At 35.1% G+C, this 15,580-nt stretch overlaps 1 protein-coding gene across 12 annotated transcripts in view; it reads left to right on the forward strand.

The window, feature by feature from the left end:
• Positions 1 to 15,580, forward strand: part of ATRNL1 (attractin like 1) — a 515,292-nt gene that overhangs the window by 60,612 nt on the left and 439,100 nt on the right. For all 12 annotated transcript variants that reach the window (XM_085319057.1, XM_085319058.1, XM_085319066.1 and 9 more), the window contains 2 exons: positions 8,893 to 9,067; positions 10,176 to 10,263. In XM_085319057.1, the coding sequence (XP_085175183.1) occupies positions 8,893 to 9,067; positions 10,176 to 10,263 (263 nt within the window). The remainder of the gene's footprint in view (positions 1 to 8,892; positions 9,068 to 10,175; positions 10,264 to 15,580) is intronic.

The raw sequence follows: 15,580 nt of genomic DNA on the forward strand, positions 1-15,580 counted from the left end.
CTCCCAGCCTGGTATCGTCAGCAAACCTACTGAGGAAGCACTCTGTCCCCTCATCCAGGTCATTGATGAAGAAGTTGAACAGGATGGGACCCAGTACTGAGCCCTTTGGAACTCCAGTAGCCACAGGACTCCAACTAGACTCCATAAGAAAATTAAATATCATTATTGCAAAAGAGTGATCTTTACAGTTAAATAAAAGCCAACTTTGGTTTTAAATATTTTTGCAGTGTTGTTTGATGATCAGTGAAAGCAGATTTAGTAACTTGTATCGAGTTTATTACAATAAATGGTTGGTTGCCTTAAAGCAGTAAATAATGCTGTGCATATGCAATTAGAGTGAGATTTGGGAAGGAAGCCTCCTACTGTTTGTGAGTTTTGAAGAGTGTAGATAAAATGCATGTAAATAAATGYGGCAAAGCAGAACATGCAAGCACTTGGCTCAACTAAGGAGCAAATGCAATGCTATATTCTGAATAGAAGAAGGGGATAAGTTGCACTAATCTCCCTGATAAGGAAGGTTACTATATTTAGCTGATTATCTGTATTACCTGTATTTAAGAAATGAAAGAAAAATGATTTAGGTAAGTAAAAAATGATTCAGGCAGCCCAACACTTGTTAGTTTGATTTCAGCAGAATGCAAGGTTCTTGACTGTAATTTGAAGAAAAAAATAATTAAATGTATGGTATAATTGAATAGTGAAAAAAGATGAAATATGGATTTATCAATATGTAGTTCGTACTAAAATAATCTGTAAGAAAACTGATGAGAATCTGATGTATTTTATCTGAACTGTATTTGATGATAGCAAGTTTTTAGAACTGCAAAAGTCAGAATAAATAAGGGAACAGTAAGGGGGAACAGCTGGTTAATTGTGAAGTGTCAGTGGGACTGCTCAATAAGTAACTGTTAACATGGGAAGATACAAGACTGATCTTGACTGATCTTATTACATAAATTTTATAATCAAGACATAAGACTGTGCTGATGAAATCTAGTGAGAAAAGATTAGAGTTACTTCCAAAATAAAGTAGGATCAGAATATCCTACAGAAAAATCAAATGAAGGTTAGAGTAATGTCTATGGGATGAAAGTACTTTAGTATAAATTGTAAAATMATACTTAGGGACTAAGAATATTAAGAATTTGTTTTATAAGCTGGGATTGAATTGTGGGAGGTGACATAGAAGAGACGGTTTGCTTTTGTATCAAGTATAATATGAACTAGTTCATAATTTCATATAATAAACGAACTATGTCAAGAGTCCTAGTAGAATGATCAGCCACAGCATCTATGGTTAAATACAGGAAAATTTTAGTAGTATACTTCTTTTTTATTACTACATTTTTATGAATACAAATGGAAACAGGCATAGAGAATTATTAGGATGATCAGAGGTTATGGAAGATACTATAACAGCATGGTTGTTTAAGCTGGTAGAATGAAGGTTGTGAGGGGATATTATTACTCTTTATAAATATTTGTTGGATGCATATACTTAAAAGACTGATGGACTACTTAAGTCAAAGGATACCAACATCAGTAAAAGAACAACTGATGTAAACTGGTTATAAGTACATTTAATTTGAAAACTGGAAGGAGGCTTTAAAGTATTAGAGCTATGAAGTTCTATAGAAGTTGGTAGCAGAAATACTAGTGCTTATTATCCCACAGCATTAGCATGGAGCCTGAAAACTCCCTGTGGATGAACCTGACAAATGCTGTGGCTGATCAGATGCTGGGGGAGGCACAGATTGGAGCTGCTGGACATAGTGCCTTGAGGCCCTCTGACCCTTCACTTAGCAGCCATCCAAGTGGACAAGTCTGCATAAATTCAGCTGCAGTGTTGTTGAAGGGCTTCCCCTCTAGGTCTATCCAGGACAGGTCAGCCAAGCATTTCTGGTGGAACATGCATTTTTCTTCTTTGTATTCTCCAGTCTCCAGCCAAGCCCATGGTCACTGTCTATCTCACTTAGTGGGGGGGATGCGGTTTCTGTGATTCTGATCCACATAGCTAAGCCAAAGCATTTGCTGAAAGACTGCATCTCCCATGTCTTGCTGATACTGATTTACTGTGAAAAGATGTTGTTACAGGTAGTAATAACTGATGTGGCTTGTTTGGCAGACTGACCGTTTTTCCTATTCATCTTGTGGCATTTTCCCGGACCAGCAACTTCTGAGACCATACGCAAGTTAATAGCCATTCTGAAGCTGATGGCATTGCACTTCCTGTAAAGGTTGCTTTGGCCTCACACTAGCCTCTTATTGTACTCTGCTATCCTGGTTGGTCTTGAGTTTTAATCCTGAAATCAACAGTTAAAGCGAGGTGTCCAGAAGTCACATCAGTGGCAGGTAGTACAGTCCTTTTAGCTTGCGTGCTCAGAATTACCCTGCAGATTCTTCAAGGCAGATCATCCTTGGAGAATCCACTCCTGCATGAGGAAGAAAATTGGCCTGAATAATGCGACCAGAGGGCCCTTAAAAATTACTTGAGCTTGTGTGTGTAAATTTCTTTCATGGAGGAATGTGAGTTCTGTCACTGCTTCCTACAGTGCTGCATCAGCTGGATACCCATTTAGGATCTCCCTGCCTATCATTAAGTCTCCTCAGAGCAAGCTTTTTTGCAGGTGGAAGGGAAATATTTACATCCTGTTTGGATATTGCAAAGGTCTCATGACAGTGTAGAATAGACCTAGTATTACAATGCTAGTAAGCCATGTGTCTTGAAGAACAAATTTTCTTTTATTTAGTTACCACCTTACCACTTTCTTGTGAGAAAGATGATTTACTACATGGTAAAAGTTATAGCAATTAATATTGTTATTGAAAGTGTATTCAAATACATTATCTTTTCTCAGAAATATCTTTCACTATTTAAAATCATCRTCATACAAAGCTTTTATTGGATACTTTTGCACAAAAGGCATGTATTTAATGAATGTGTTACTTCTAAAGMGAAAATGTGTTTATGCTGAAATAATAGTGATGTTTAACAGTATATGTGATTAATTAGGAAAATTCGTAAGTTATATTAATAAGGTCTGTGTTTACCTTGTCATCATAAAGCTATAGTCACACTAAAGCGACTGCTCTTTAAATGATATTTCAGCAGAAGTCCATGGTGTCCTATTACTTTATTTTGTTCAGTTGTATCTTCCTTGCTTACACAGACTGATGTATACTGTAATAATTCARTGAATGCTTTACACACTCACTGAAAGAGGCAGTTCTGGCCACTCACTCTTCCTCATGTATTGGTGCAACCATTTGTATATCTGCATGATGAAACAAATGAGGAACACATCCAAACTAAAAGCTAGCCTGGACAAAAATAAAAGCTAGTTTTAGCTTGGATTAATTCCTTCATCTGGTTCATTGTGCATAAAAACTGATTATGGTAGTGGTGAAGATTAAGAATATGGGAGGTGGAGGGAGGCCAGGGGTGCTGCTTCCTGTGCCTTCTTTTTGCCTCTTCTTGTCAACTTCTGTCACTTCAGTGTACATTTACATAATGCACAGATATTACGTGTTTGAGAAAATGGGCAGTACTTGAAGCTTTCAAGCTCCTGAGTTCTGGTGTGTGTCCTCAAAGTGTGTCCTGACTCCATGTCAGAACAAGGCCTGGGTGCACAGTGTTTCTTCTCCTTCTCTCACCTTACTTGTCATTTAGTGTAGACCTGCCAACAGTGAAGTGCTGAGGTTGTAAGAAAAGAATCTGTGACATTTTTTCAGTCACTAATCTGGTTAACAGTATGGTTAAGACTTTTTGCATTGTTAACTTTGTGCTTGGCCTCATTTTAAGACACCCAATTTCATCAAATCATAGTGCACACAGGCATGATGTTTTTGGATTTGCTGTTTGAATTTTTGGGGTGCTGTGTCTCCAAAAACGAAAATCTCAAAAGTGGCTGGTGAGTAGTTTATGTATTTTTTTTTTCTTCTTCTTGCCACTAGGGGACACTATTGACCACTGCATTTCTCTGCAAGAAAGATAACTAGCAAAAGATGTAAATGTTTTCATTTTCTGGCTGGAGGCACCCATTCAATTAAGCTGAATTTCATATTTTTAAGTTCTTCATTAATCAAAGAGTACTTACTCAGCTGTTTATTTTTAAGCCCTTTTAGATTTAAGTATTCCCTGCAGTGATTTACCTAATCAGAATCTTGTTGAGGTTACAATTCTGTTACTGTTTCTATATTAATAAATAAAGAATAATATGCTACATTGTTCATACTTTCATTAAACTTCATTCAAATATCATAAATCTTTTCTGGGCATAAATTATATAAAGAAGGATGGCAATTGAGAGTCTCCATCATTCAAAGAATGAATAGTAATTTGGATACAAGTGGACATCATTCTTCTGTAAAGTAGTAGGAAATTTGACAAATAGTTAAGTATGAATGATCTACAGGGTCGCTGTGCATAAGAAATCACTGTAACAAGTTCAAACTATAAAAATGTGATTTTATACWTTGGAAAAAATGTAAACTTTTTTTTTTACTGAAGATAACTTTAAAGCATGTTATGGACTTAATATAAATTACTTGTGCAAAAATATCAAATTGATTTATTTTAAGAAAGAAATATTTGTATTTTGCAGGGCTGAAGCTAGATTTTGATAGTGTAGAGAGATCACCTCATTCTGCTTTTCTCTTATGAACTACAGTTTAAAATATGAATGGAAAAATTGGCTTCAGGTCAAAACTTGAAAAACCAAAAGCCTGAATGCGTTTAAAATACTTTGTAATTTTTATAAAATGCATATTTATCTAGTTACAGGCTGAGCAAGAAAAACAGCACTTTTTTTTCTTTTTGGTCTAACTTTCAATATCACAGTACATTATCAATTTTATTTGAAAATATTTATGCTCAGGAAAGCACAATATTTATTCATGTAAAGGGAAAATTCCTCATACAATACACAGATATAAACTGTGTACTTACATGTGTTGTGGGTGATTGCTTTATTTGTGCATCAAGAACAAACATAATCTCAATTTGCATAGATAAGCCAATGCTTCTATGAAGTAATTCTACAATRTACATTCCTAAAATAGAGATTTCAGGTAGTGTGCTAGCATATCCTTATCAAATCTTGTTATATTAGATTATTTGAGGCTTTGCTGTGAGGTGGGATGAGATACAACAAAAGGTGGAAAAGAGAGAAAGAGGCTGTTTTGAACTTTTGAAGTGTTTGTTTTTGATTGTACAACAGTGTTCATAATTTTTGTTGAGATTAAACCTGACTTTTCCTTTGAATTTTTGATTGTATACCTGAAAGAATTTTATTTTTATTGGAACTCAATGATGAATATACTTTTTTTTTCCCCCAAGTTTCTTATTGCTATATTGCATGATTTATTCAATCATGAGGCCATGATCAGTTTAAACTGCCAGGCCTCTGAGCAGCTGCCAGAAAGCTCATCTCTCTCTCACTTCATTCCCCCCACCTACTGATTGCTTCAGCACATTTGGTGTGTTTAAAGCTTGTCAGGGAACTAGACCACCAAAAAATGGCTATTTTTAAATTGGATCTACTCTGAGATATGGCTTACTGCTCAGATTTACGATCATGAAAACCAGCATTAGGGAAGTGCTTGGATAAATAAAAAAGCTTGGAGAAGAAGTGGGATTGCCCCTGAGAAGCAGTCAGAAATTAGGCCATCTGAAAATGATCTCTGTATCAAAGCAGATAAATAGACTCCATACAGATGGAGAAGTCAGAGAGGTGTCTATCCACATCTATTACTAGGAATCCTCAAAGGATTTGATTAGGTAACCGTTATTTTGTGTCCTCAACCAAATATGGCAGTACTTTAGACAGTGCTGATCTACTAAAGAGCATAATGCCTGTCTGGTCCAGATTGGTACATCAAGCCCAATATTTTATCTCCAACCTTGGCCTTAATTGACTGCCTAAGAAAAAGGATATGGCATGCCTCCACTGAGTACACTCCCAGCCTCTGTTTTCAGCTGATGAGATTGCCTTAGCTCAACTGAGTTTGTCTATTTAGTAAACCTAAGCAATCACACTTCTAGGTGTTTGCTTAGTATTTCCTTGACCCGATGTAAACCTTTGCATCCTGAGCATCCTTTGTCAAAGAGTTCCTTACCAAGGAGCTCTATTACTTATTGCATGAAGATCTGCCCTTTTTTTGTTTGTTTTGAATATGGTTTCTTTAAGCTGCATTTGATGGATCTCAGTTCTTTAGTCAAAGAGACCGTTCACTTTCTTTTATATCTACTCCCTCTGTGATACTTTATTTTACAGTCCTTTATTGTTCGCTTTTTCCAAGCTGAAGAGTCAGTTGTTTCAAATGAATGGAGTGGCTTCTGTAATTGAACTCTCTTGTTACCCTTCTCTATATATCCTTCTGGAGAAGGGCACGCAGTTTTCTAAGTGTGAGCAAACCACTAATTTATGCAGCAATATAATGATGTTCTCTATTCCTAACACACAATTTGCTTTTTCTGATAGTTGCTGAGTATGGAGTTGATATTTTCATGCAGTTACTGTAATTTTGAGACTTTACTGGTCAATAATGATGGTCAGCTAAGAACCTATCTTACTGAAGCTAGAATTGTTTGTCCCCATATACATAGTTTTACATTTATCTATATTGAATTTCATCTGTCATTCTATTGGTCAGTTACGTGGTCACACAATGTTCTGTGGTTCATCAAAGGTTGATCTTACTGTTCCTGCCACCAATAAATTGACATCAGCAAACTTCCTTCACTGCTTACTCTCTGTTGAGATAATGCGTGTGTTGAAGAGCATAGGACACAGTGAAGATCCTTGTGGGACTCTGCCTAGCAGAAGTGGTCATTTACCCCTGTTGTCTTGTAGCTAATTATTTACCCGTGAAAAGACCTGCATTCTCTTGCCACAGCAGCCAAATTTCACTGAGTCTTTGGTGAGAAATTTGTTCGAAAGCCTTATGAAAATCCATGTCTGCTTTATCAGCTGGATCACCCTTAACTAKCTTAGTATCTGCAAAGAACTCCAAGAGGTTTGGAAGAGGGGCCTTCTCTTAAAAAAGCCATTCTAATTTTTACAAATAAATTGCAATTATCTCTATTGACTAATTCTGTCTATTTGTATTGTTTCTGCTGATTTGCTTCATAGGGACATAAACATTACAGGCTAACAGTTTTTGCAGATCCTCCTTGGAACCTTTTTAAAGTTGATATTGTAAGTGCCACACTGTAGTTCCAGGTATAAAGGATATTACTGTAGTTAGTTGCTTCTCAAAATAGTAAGGAAAAAATCACCTGCATAATTGTAGTTTTACGTAAAATCTGCTTGATTTTTGTGATCATTTCTTCATATGATTATTGTTTAGTCTTTTTGAAGATTTTCCTAATAATCTACCATACACTGCTGTTAGCCATGCCAGCTTCCTTTTATCTTTACTCAGGCATTTCTTAACAGGTGGTATGCATGCAGGAACTGAATTTCCCTGATACTATCCTTTGTAACCTGCATGCCATCAGTAGGAATCCACTTCTCTTAGCTGTCCCTTTTAGCTTCTTTCGTAATTATTTTTTTTTCCTTGCAATTATTTTAGTCCTCATTTTTACATAGCTGTTCCTTTTTATGTTGAGTAAAAACACAGTGGGTTTTCTGGTTGTTGTTACTCCAGTAACATTGCACTGTTGTGCCAAAGTGTATTTCCCTCTAACTCTGTACACCTCTGATTTAAATCCTAAAATTGTTTGTTAATTTGCATTGTATACAGACTAGGAGTGTGTGCATGTGTACGTGCACACTACGTACGTGCGTGTGTACTGAGCACTGTTCTCAAAGTAGTGCTCAGTGCCAGTCTGACTTAAACAACTTTGGTTTTCAGAAATGTCAAGTAGCTTCCAGCTAGGGAGAGTTAGAGGAATGTGTATGCTTACAGTATAAGCATCAAATAATTTAGCTATCATACAATATTTGTCTGCCTTCACTGATGATAAAAATTTCAGTTCCAAGGAGAACACATTAATGTCCTAAAAAATTCAGTATTTCCTATCTAGAAAAAAAGCTAGTCAGTAATGCTGTACAGTCACTGACATGAGGCAAGTAGTGCATACGCTGTCTTCTTCAGCAAAGTTCTAAATATACACAGGTGTTAAAATACTACAGTTGTAAAGTTCTTTTTAACATACAGAGCATTATCTAATAATGAAGAGACCATGTTTTGGTTATTGCAGAACAAATGAAAAAATAAATGTTTCTGCTTTTCCTAATTTTAGTAAATTAGAGAAAAGACACATTTCACTTTTGCGTATTTGGCAGGAAGTAATTGACTAAAAATATGTTCCAAAACAATGTGTAATTGCTGGGTTTAGTAGCTTTGTAGAATATTCTATAAATTTTACAAAATTTTTAATATTTAAAATCCTTCCTTTTGTAAAGTAGTTTACATTCTACTTTCCTTTTGAAAGCCTGTGTAATATTGCATTGGCAAAGGCCAAATTTTGATTCCCAAGATTTAATATACTGCAATCTATATTGTAATGTCATTTACTTTTATATAAACTTACCCTGGTTAGTTCAAATGAAGTATAGTTCTTCTCCAGAGGTAATATGCAGTGTACATTTTGTTATACACTCTAGAACTATACAGCATTTGAAAACATGATACATTATGCCTTTCTTACAATTTGTGACTCATGCAGTATGTTTGCTGAAAAGACTGCAGAAATGTATCGTCATTATTTGAGCTAATCTAACGTTTTCAATTTCACTGACATCCTTCGTCAAATTTTTTTCATTGTATTTTTTTTCAAAATGAGCAATCCTGGCATCTGTAATTAAGCCTCCCTTATTTCTTTTATTGGCTTTAACATCTTTGTGTAACAGATTGTACAAATTGCACATTTTGTTTGTAAAACAGGTCCAGATTGTTCTTTGAATGTCCCTTCCACGGAGTCTTACTGGATTCTACCAAACGTAAAGCCATTTAGCCCTTCTGTGGGCCGGGCTTCCCATAAGGCAGTTCTTCATGGAAAATTTATGTGGGTGATTGGTGGATACACTTTTAACTACAGTTCATTCCAAATGGTATTAAAGTAAGTGATTTCTCCTTTGTAATGTCCTCTCTTATACTGCTTAGGGAAAATTAATCTTGATAGGGAGGTAGCATCTATTCTACAACTTAATGGAAACTCCTATATTTTCTTTTCTTCTTTTTTTTTGAGATTCTTCATTAACTTTCTTACTTTCTGGTTATTCTCTTCTATCATATGAAAGTTAAAATATGAGTAGTATTGATGTAAATGTGATATTAATATGTAACCTCATAATTTTTGTGAAAACTATTGCTATTCTTTGCTGCAAAATATAAAAGAAAGTGGCAATAAAACAGTGAAATAATTCAGTGTGCTGGTGTTTTCAAATATTACATCTAGATCGCTATTGGCAATGTTAAAGTTAATTTATAATTACAGGAGACTCATTTTTAATTCATGCACTTAGCCTGCGGTTGTCCTGCAGAAAGGGTTAGGTAGTTCATCCATGTTCCTCTGAGGTTATTGTGCCTTGTGTTTTTGACAGGTTGTATGTATATTTATTTGATCAACTAATTAAAAACATAAAGTTGAAGCAGTTGTAAATATCAGCTAGCTGGTTTGGGTGGTATTTTTTGTGTGTGCACAAGCCCTGTCATCATCTTGTTTTCTTCCTTGACTTCACAGCCATACAAAACAGTGTTGTCATCTCTGTTTTTTTTATCTTTGTTGCCTTATTATTCCCTCTTGTCCATCTTGAAATTAATGGAAATAAAAGTCATGTAGCTGACAAGGTTTTCAACAGCATTTTTTTAAAGCTAGTAAAGAGGATTGTAGCATAAGCAATTTAGTGGKTTTTTTTTGTGTATTTGGCCGATAATGTGAAATTAGATTACTGAGCTCACTTTCTTATAAATTTTGTGATTTTTATTATAATCCCATTTTCTAAAATTGTTAATGGGTCCGTGGAAGAGCTACGCCTGCTGACCATTCAGAACACTTGTCGTGATTGAAAGTGATTGTATTACTGCTGCTAACGAACTGCCACATGTCAGATAAAGCACAGTGACTCATCAAATGTACACTCTTTGCAGAACAAAGTAGTTCAAACATGCAACTACCCCAGTTTCTGGGCAGGTAGAAAACATTTACTTTTCTATTTCTCTTTTAGCTACAATTTGGAAAGCAGTATATGGAATGTAGTACCTGTATCCAAAGGGCCACTCCAGAGATATGGACACACTCTTGCTTTATATCAGGTTTGAACTCTTCAGCATCCTATTTAATTTCTTTGTGTGCACTGTTAATAATCTTAAGTCATCAAGAACACAGATCTTTGAAGATAATTTAATTTCTAGTCTCTAAACACTTACGTGTTCTCTTCAGTACTTAAATGATTTTTGGGGAAGGCTTGTAAGTCATTTTTCAGCTGACAGTAAACCCTCAAAGCTAAACCTGCAAATAAAAGAGGTTTTGTATCATTGGAATTGCTATGGTAAGCATCAGGGAGCAGCAAGGGTTGCCTCTCCTTTAAGGGGTGGCAAGYGAGCAGATGAAGATGACCCAGTGCCCTCACTGGCAGGTGCTGCCCCACAGAGTCTGAACTGGGTGGGCAGAGCCCAGTGGTGGTGTAACAGGGGCCACCAACAGCCCCGGACAAGGCAAGTGATGAACTAGGCCCAGGAGCCTTCCAGAGTGTCCAAAGAGGAGCAAAAGAAGATGGGGCCAGAGACAGGACTGGAAACAAGGCATATGTCTGAGGTCTCTGTCCAGGAGAGAAGACTGTAGACCAGCACTCTACAGCATAGCCCAGGAAGGCCCCAGGCTGAACTGAGGTGGGACTCCTGGGCTATGAGCAGAGAGTGCGTGTGGGGACCACAGGTGAGGCTGGTCAGGGCCATTAATGTCTATTAGTTCCCAAAGTAAGGAATACACTTTTATTTCTGTTTTGTTATTCTTAGTACAGAGCCAGAACAGTATTAAGAAACAAGCTGTTGTTCTATTGTATCATTTTACTGTAAGTTCATATAGACATAAACTACAGATAGTCCTGTTCTACAGATAATACTGTAGACTTAGTAAGCTAAGCTTACTTYATTGAGAGTACTTTCAGCAGCTTATTTAACTTGAAAATAGGATTTTTGTGCTGACAGAATACAGAGACAGAACTGATCTTTATGAAAAAAGATTTTATTAATTAATATTTGGCTAGTGTTAATCTTGTCTCCAAAAGATATTTAGTGAAAGCGGTGCAAAATTGAGGCTCCTGCGGATGGTGGCAAACTTGTTAGCTGTGACAGGGCAATAAAGATTTTATATCTCAACATGAAGTGATTTTTTTTTTCAGTTGTTTTCATGATATACCTTCAGAAGGGAAGAACAAAGAAAATTTTACYGAGTCAGACCAGAATGTCCATCTAACCTGGTAACGTGTCTCAAATAGTGGCTAACAGTGAATGCCTAGAGAAGAATATAAGAAAAAATAACAATATTTTTTCCCCAGAATTCTCTCTTGTTCTGCAAATGGGATTTTCTAAGCTAGGGTAATATTTTTTTGTGGAAAGATTATGAATCTATGGGTCCCTCCCAACTTTTTCAGCCTATTTTTAGTGTCTGTGTCATCCTATGCCTAAGGATTCCAGAGAGTTGTGTGTGGAAATTTACCTTCTAGGAAACAACTACTTACTGGTTTACTTTTGATATTCCCTAATTCTTATACTACTTTCTAKTCATTTTTCCTCTATTGCCCATGATTTTGTATAAGTCCATCATATCATCTGTGTCGTCTCTTTTTTTCCAGACTGAAAATTCCTTGCCTTTTTAATAATCCTCCAGAAGAAAGCTATTTCATACCTTTGATAATTATTTCACTGCTTCTGCCCTTTCCAGTTCTATTATATCTCTTTTGAGATGGAGGGAATCAAAGTGTTTGAGGTATTKGTACAACACAGAATTCTATAATGACATAATTATATCATAGATTTCATGGTCTAATCTTTTCCTAATAATTCTTAACAGTATTTTTGCTTTTTAGAAATGTTGTATTTAGCTTAAAAGGTATTTTTGCAGAACTATAAATTATAACCCTAATTTTCATTCCAGTGTACTCAAACCTCATCACTGTATGTGCAAGTTTAAAATCTCTTGTTCCAGGGTGTATCACTTCATGCTTATTAATTTCTCCTTTTATTTGTCCTTTTATTACATAGTTATTCAATATTACAGGATTCTTTTGCAATTCTTTGCTGTTGATCGTTGTATTTACTATCTTGAGTAGCTTAACATTGTTTACAAACCATGTCATTTATCTGTTCATACCTGTTACAGATTATTTTTGAGTATGTTGAATAATTGAGTCCTAATTGTAAACCTTTTGGGGACTCCATTGATGACCTCTCTGCACTGTAAGAAGTGACCATTTTTTCCTAAAGTTTGTTTTTTTAATCCAGTTACTTACCGACGTGATACTTGCTTTACTTATCCCAGAGCAACTTAGATTTTTTTAAGGGATGAAAAAGCATCTTTTGGAAACTTCAGATATCAAACCAGACCTTTGATCCTTTTGGGAAACTCCATTGATTTGTGAAGTGTAACTTCCCTTTTCAAAAGCCTTCTGACTTTTAGGTGTTCATGTGTTCACTAAATCTGTTGTTTAGATATTTTCTACCTTTGCACACGTGATACAAATATGGTTTATTGGTTTGTGGTTTCTGCAATCTGTCTTTGATTCTGTTTTAAAAATGATGCCAATCTTTTGGTTCAAAAATGTTTTCTAGCAGAGATTTGTTGCTGATTGTTTTGTCCCTTACTATTTTTACTGTAAACTCTTCTATTGCTACTAGAATTTAGATACTTATGCAGTACCCTCTGTGTTAAGAAAGATCTGCTGTGGAAATGTCTGTAAAGGCTACCACAAAAAACTCAAATGCAAAAATTAACCTTGTAGTATTGCTGTGGCTTTATCTTTCAGAGTGCTAGTTGAAACTGTCTGTTGGCACCACAAATTATTTAGCTAGCTTTATTTCTAATGTGTTTAAAAATGCTTTGTTAGTAGTTTTTATACATTTTGCAAGTAGCTCATCAAACTATTTCTCAGTTTGCCTTATATGCCTTTGCAATTTAATCTACTGGAGTTTATGAACCCTTGTTTTGAAGTATTTCTTTTTCCTTCTAACAGTTTCCATTATCCTCTTAAATTCAACTTGATTTATTTTGGTATTTCTAATGGGGAAATACTGTGTTTTTTATAATAGGAAGTATTTATGTGATGTGAGCAGATGTTCTTAAAATGTCTCCGTACTGTCATTAAAGATTTTTATTCTCTTAGCTGTACCTTTTAGCTTCTTTTTATGAGCAGTCTTATTTATATTTAGTACTCCTTTTTGAAGTTAAGTAGAATAGTAATGTTTTATATATGTGTGTGTGGTCTGTTGGTCTTCTAGAAATGTTAAATCTGAACATTTTATAATTAATATTGTGGAGCTGTTTTTTCAACAATAATGTAGAACTGAATTCTCTGCATGCCCCAGTATCAACTCAAAAATACTTTTCTTCTCCTCAGTTCCCTGATGCATTACTATAGGTATTTTCTGTTTTTTGAAAGATCATAACTTTGAGTGGTATCTTTGGCTGTTACAATTCTTGGGACCTTCTATTTGGGAAACATTCAATTATTGTATCATTTAGTAGTTCAGAGTAAAGGCCTACAAAATCGTTTATCCTTTTTTATTTTACAGTGCTAATACTTTTCTGAGATATTCCAAACTAAAGGATAGGCATAGGAGACATTTTTACCAGAAAATATAAAATATGATGGACTTTGTCAGTTCTCCAGAGATCTTGTCAGACCTCAGTGAGGAAATATAACTCATTAATATTAATGAAAATTACAAGCAAGGGTGTAGTTAAGAATTCATTGCTGTTGTCTAAGGGACATGTTAGTTAATAATTGGAATCCACTAATAATGAACATAGAGCCAATCATGTAGAATAAATAATTAACTAATATGTTCTTGTACTACTGATTCTGTCAGGTGTCAAAAATTGCGGAGGCTAAAAGGAGCTGATCATATAAGAAAAGGAAACTTTCAAGCTGAAAATGTACATGCTTTTAAAATAAGTTCTTAAGTTATACTATTAACATAAAGTATGATATTTGTCTTTTCAGATGTTCAGTCTCTTGAAAAACAGAAAGAGCTTTTATGAAGAGGCAGAACATTATATAATACCTAGAGATGGCAGTTTTGAGCTGTATTTTAAGCTGTATACTAGTAGTTGTATAAYGCTTTCTTTTTAGTTGAGAATGAAAATACCCACAGAGAAGAAATTAGATTAAGTTTTTGACCTCAGCTCCAGAGATTTCAAAGCCTAGCACAAGACCATAGAGCTAGGACTGCCTGATTGTGGTGCAAGGTAAATTGAAGCTATATAATTGACTCTGTGGAGAATGAAATAAGTTACTGTGCCCATTTCCCTCAGAAAGCTTCTGCAGTTAAAATTGAAGTACTGTACTTTATCCTGAAGAAAAAAAGATCGGAAGACTCCCACTGATGTATAGTTACAACAAGTGAGTTGGACTTTCTTATGCATTTATGGAAGAGAGGAGAGATGTAAAACTATTCTTGCTTCCAGACCAACTATTACATAGTATGACCTTTTATGCCTCTTCGAACTGGTTATTGGAAGGGTATTACCTATCTGTATTAGTAATTACAAATTTCTCATATCTCAAATGTTATATGTAGTTGCAGGTGTCTTGATACCAAAAAATGTCAACATACTTTGAAATAATTCATATATTAAGAGACTGGAGGGAATGGCTTCTGAGGTTTTAAAAGTACTTACATATAGCTTTGCTAAACAGCCACCAAATAGAAAGCTGGATAGTAAACTGAAAAATACAGGATCCCTGGAATAAAGTACACTGGGAAATACTCAAAATTTCACCTCATAATTAGCCATTATTGGTAGTCTCAAGACGGTGGAAAGATGACTAGACATTACAATTAGATTCTTAGAAAATGAAGAATGAAGAAAGCAGGCAGGCTGACATAGTAATGATTGTAAAAATGTTTCCCAGTATATGGGTATTTTGTATGTAGTCAGATTTAATCTGATTTATTTGGGTTTTATTAATGTTACCTCTAATTTTGAACTTTTTTTTTTTAATTTTTTTAAGAAAGGTAACTGTCTTGATGCCTTTTCCTAATTGATTGGTATTGATGTTGAGCCTATACGTATCTTCTGGTATTTTTATTAATGTAATCAAAGGCTAGCATTAACAAAATAAAAAAAGAGTAAAAACTTTTGTTTACTTTATTACCATAACAGTGTCTATTGCCAATTGGTGTATTGTTATTCTTTTATATGTGTACCTTTGCAGGCTATTGTGGTATAATTTGGAATAGCTCTAGTAATGAAAAGTCTTTCCTCACTATTCAATTCTTATTAGTAGATTGTACCTCCAAAGCACATAGATTATTATTTTATGCCTTTCATGCCTTTATCCTATCCATGCAGAAATTGCTTTCTAATTCTGTTCTGGAGGAGACCTCAGAAGTAGTTGAGAACTAGATA

Source organism: Rhea americana, unplaced genomic scaffold, assembly GCF_003343005.1.
Source record: "Rhea americana isolate MKP2758 unplaced genomic scaffold, rheAme1 scaffold_57, whole genome shotgun sequence".
Classification (NCBI taxonomy): domain Eukaryota; kingdom Metazoa; phylum Chordata; class Aves; order Rheiformes; family Rheidae; genus Rhea; species Rhea americana.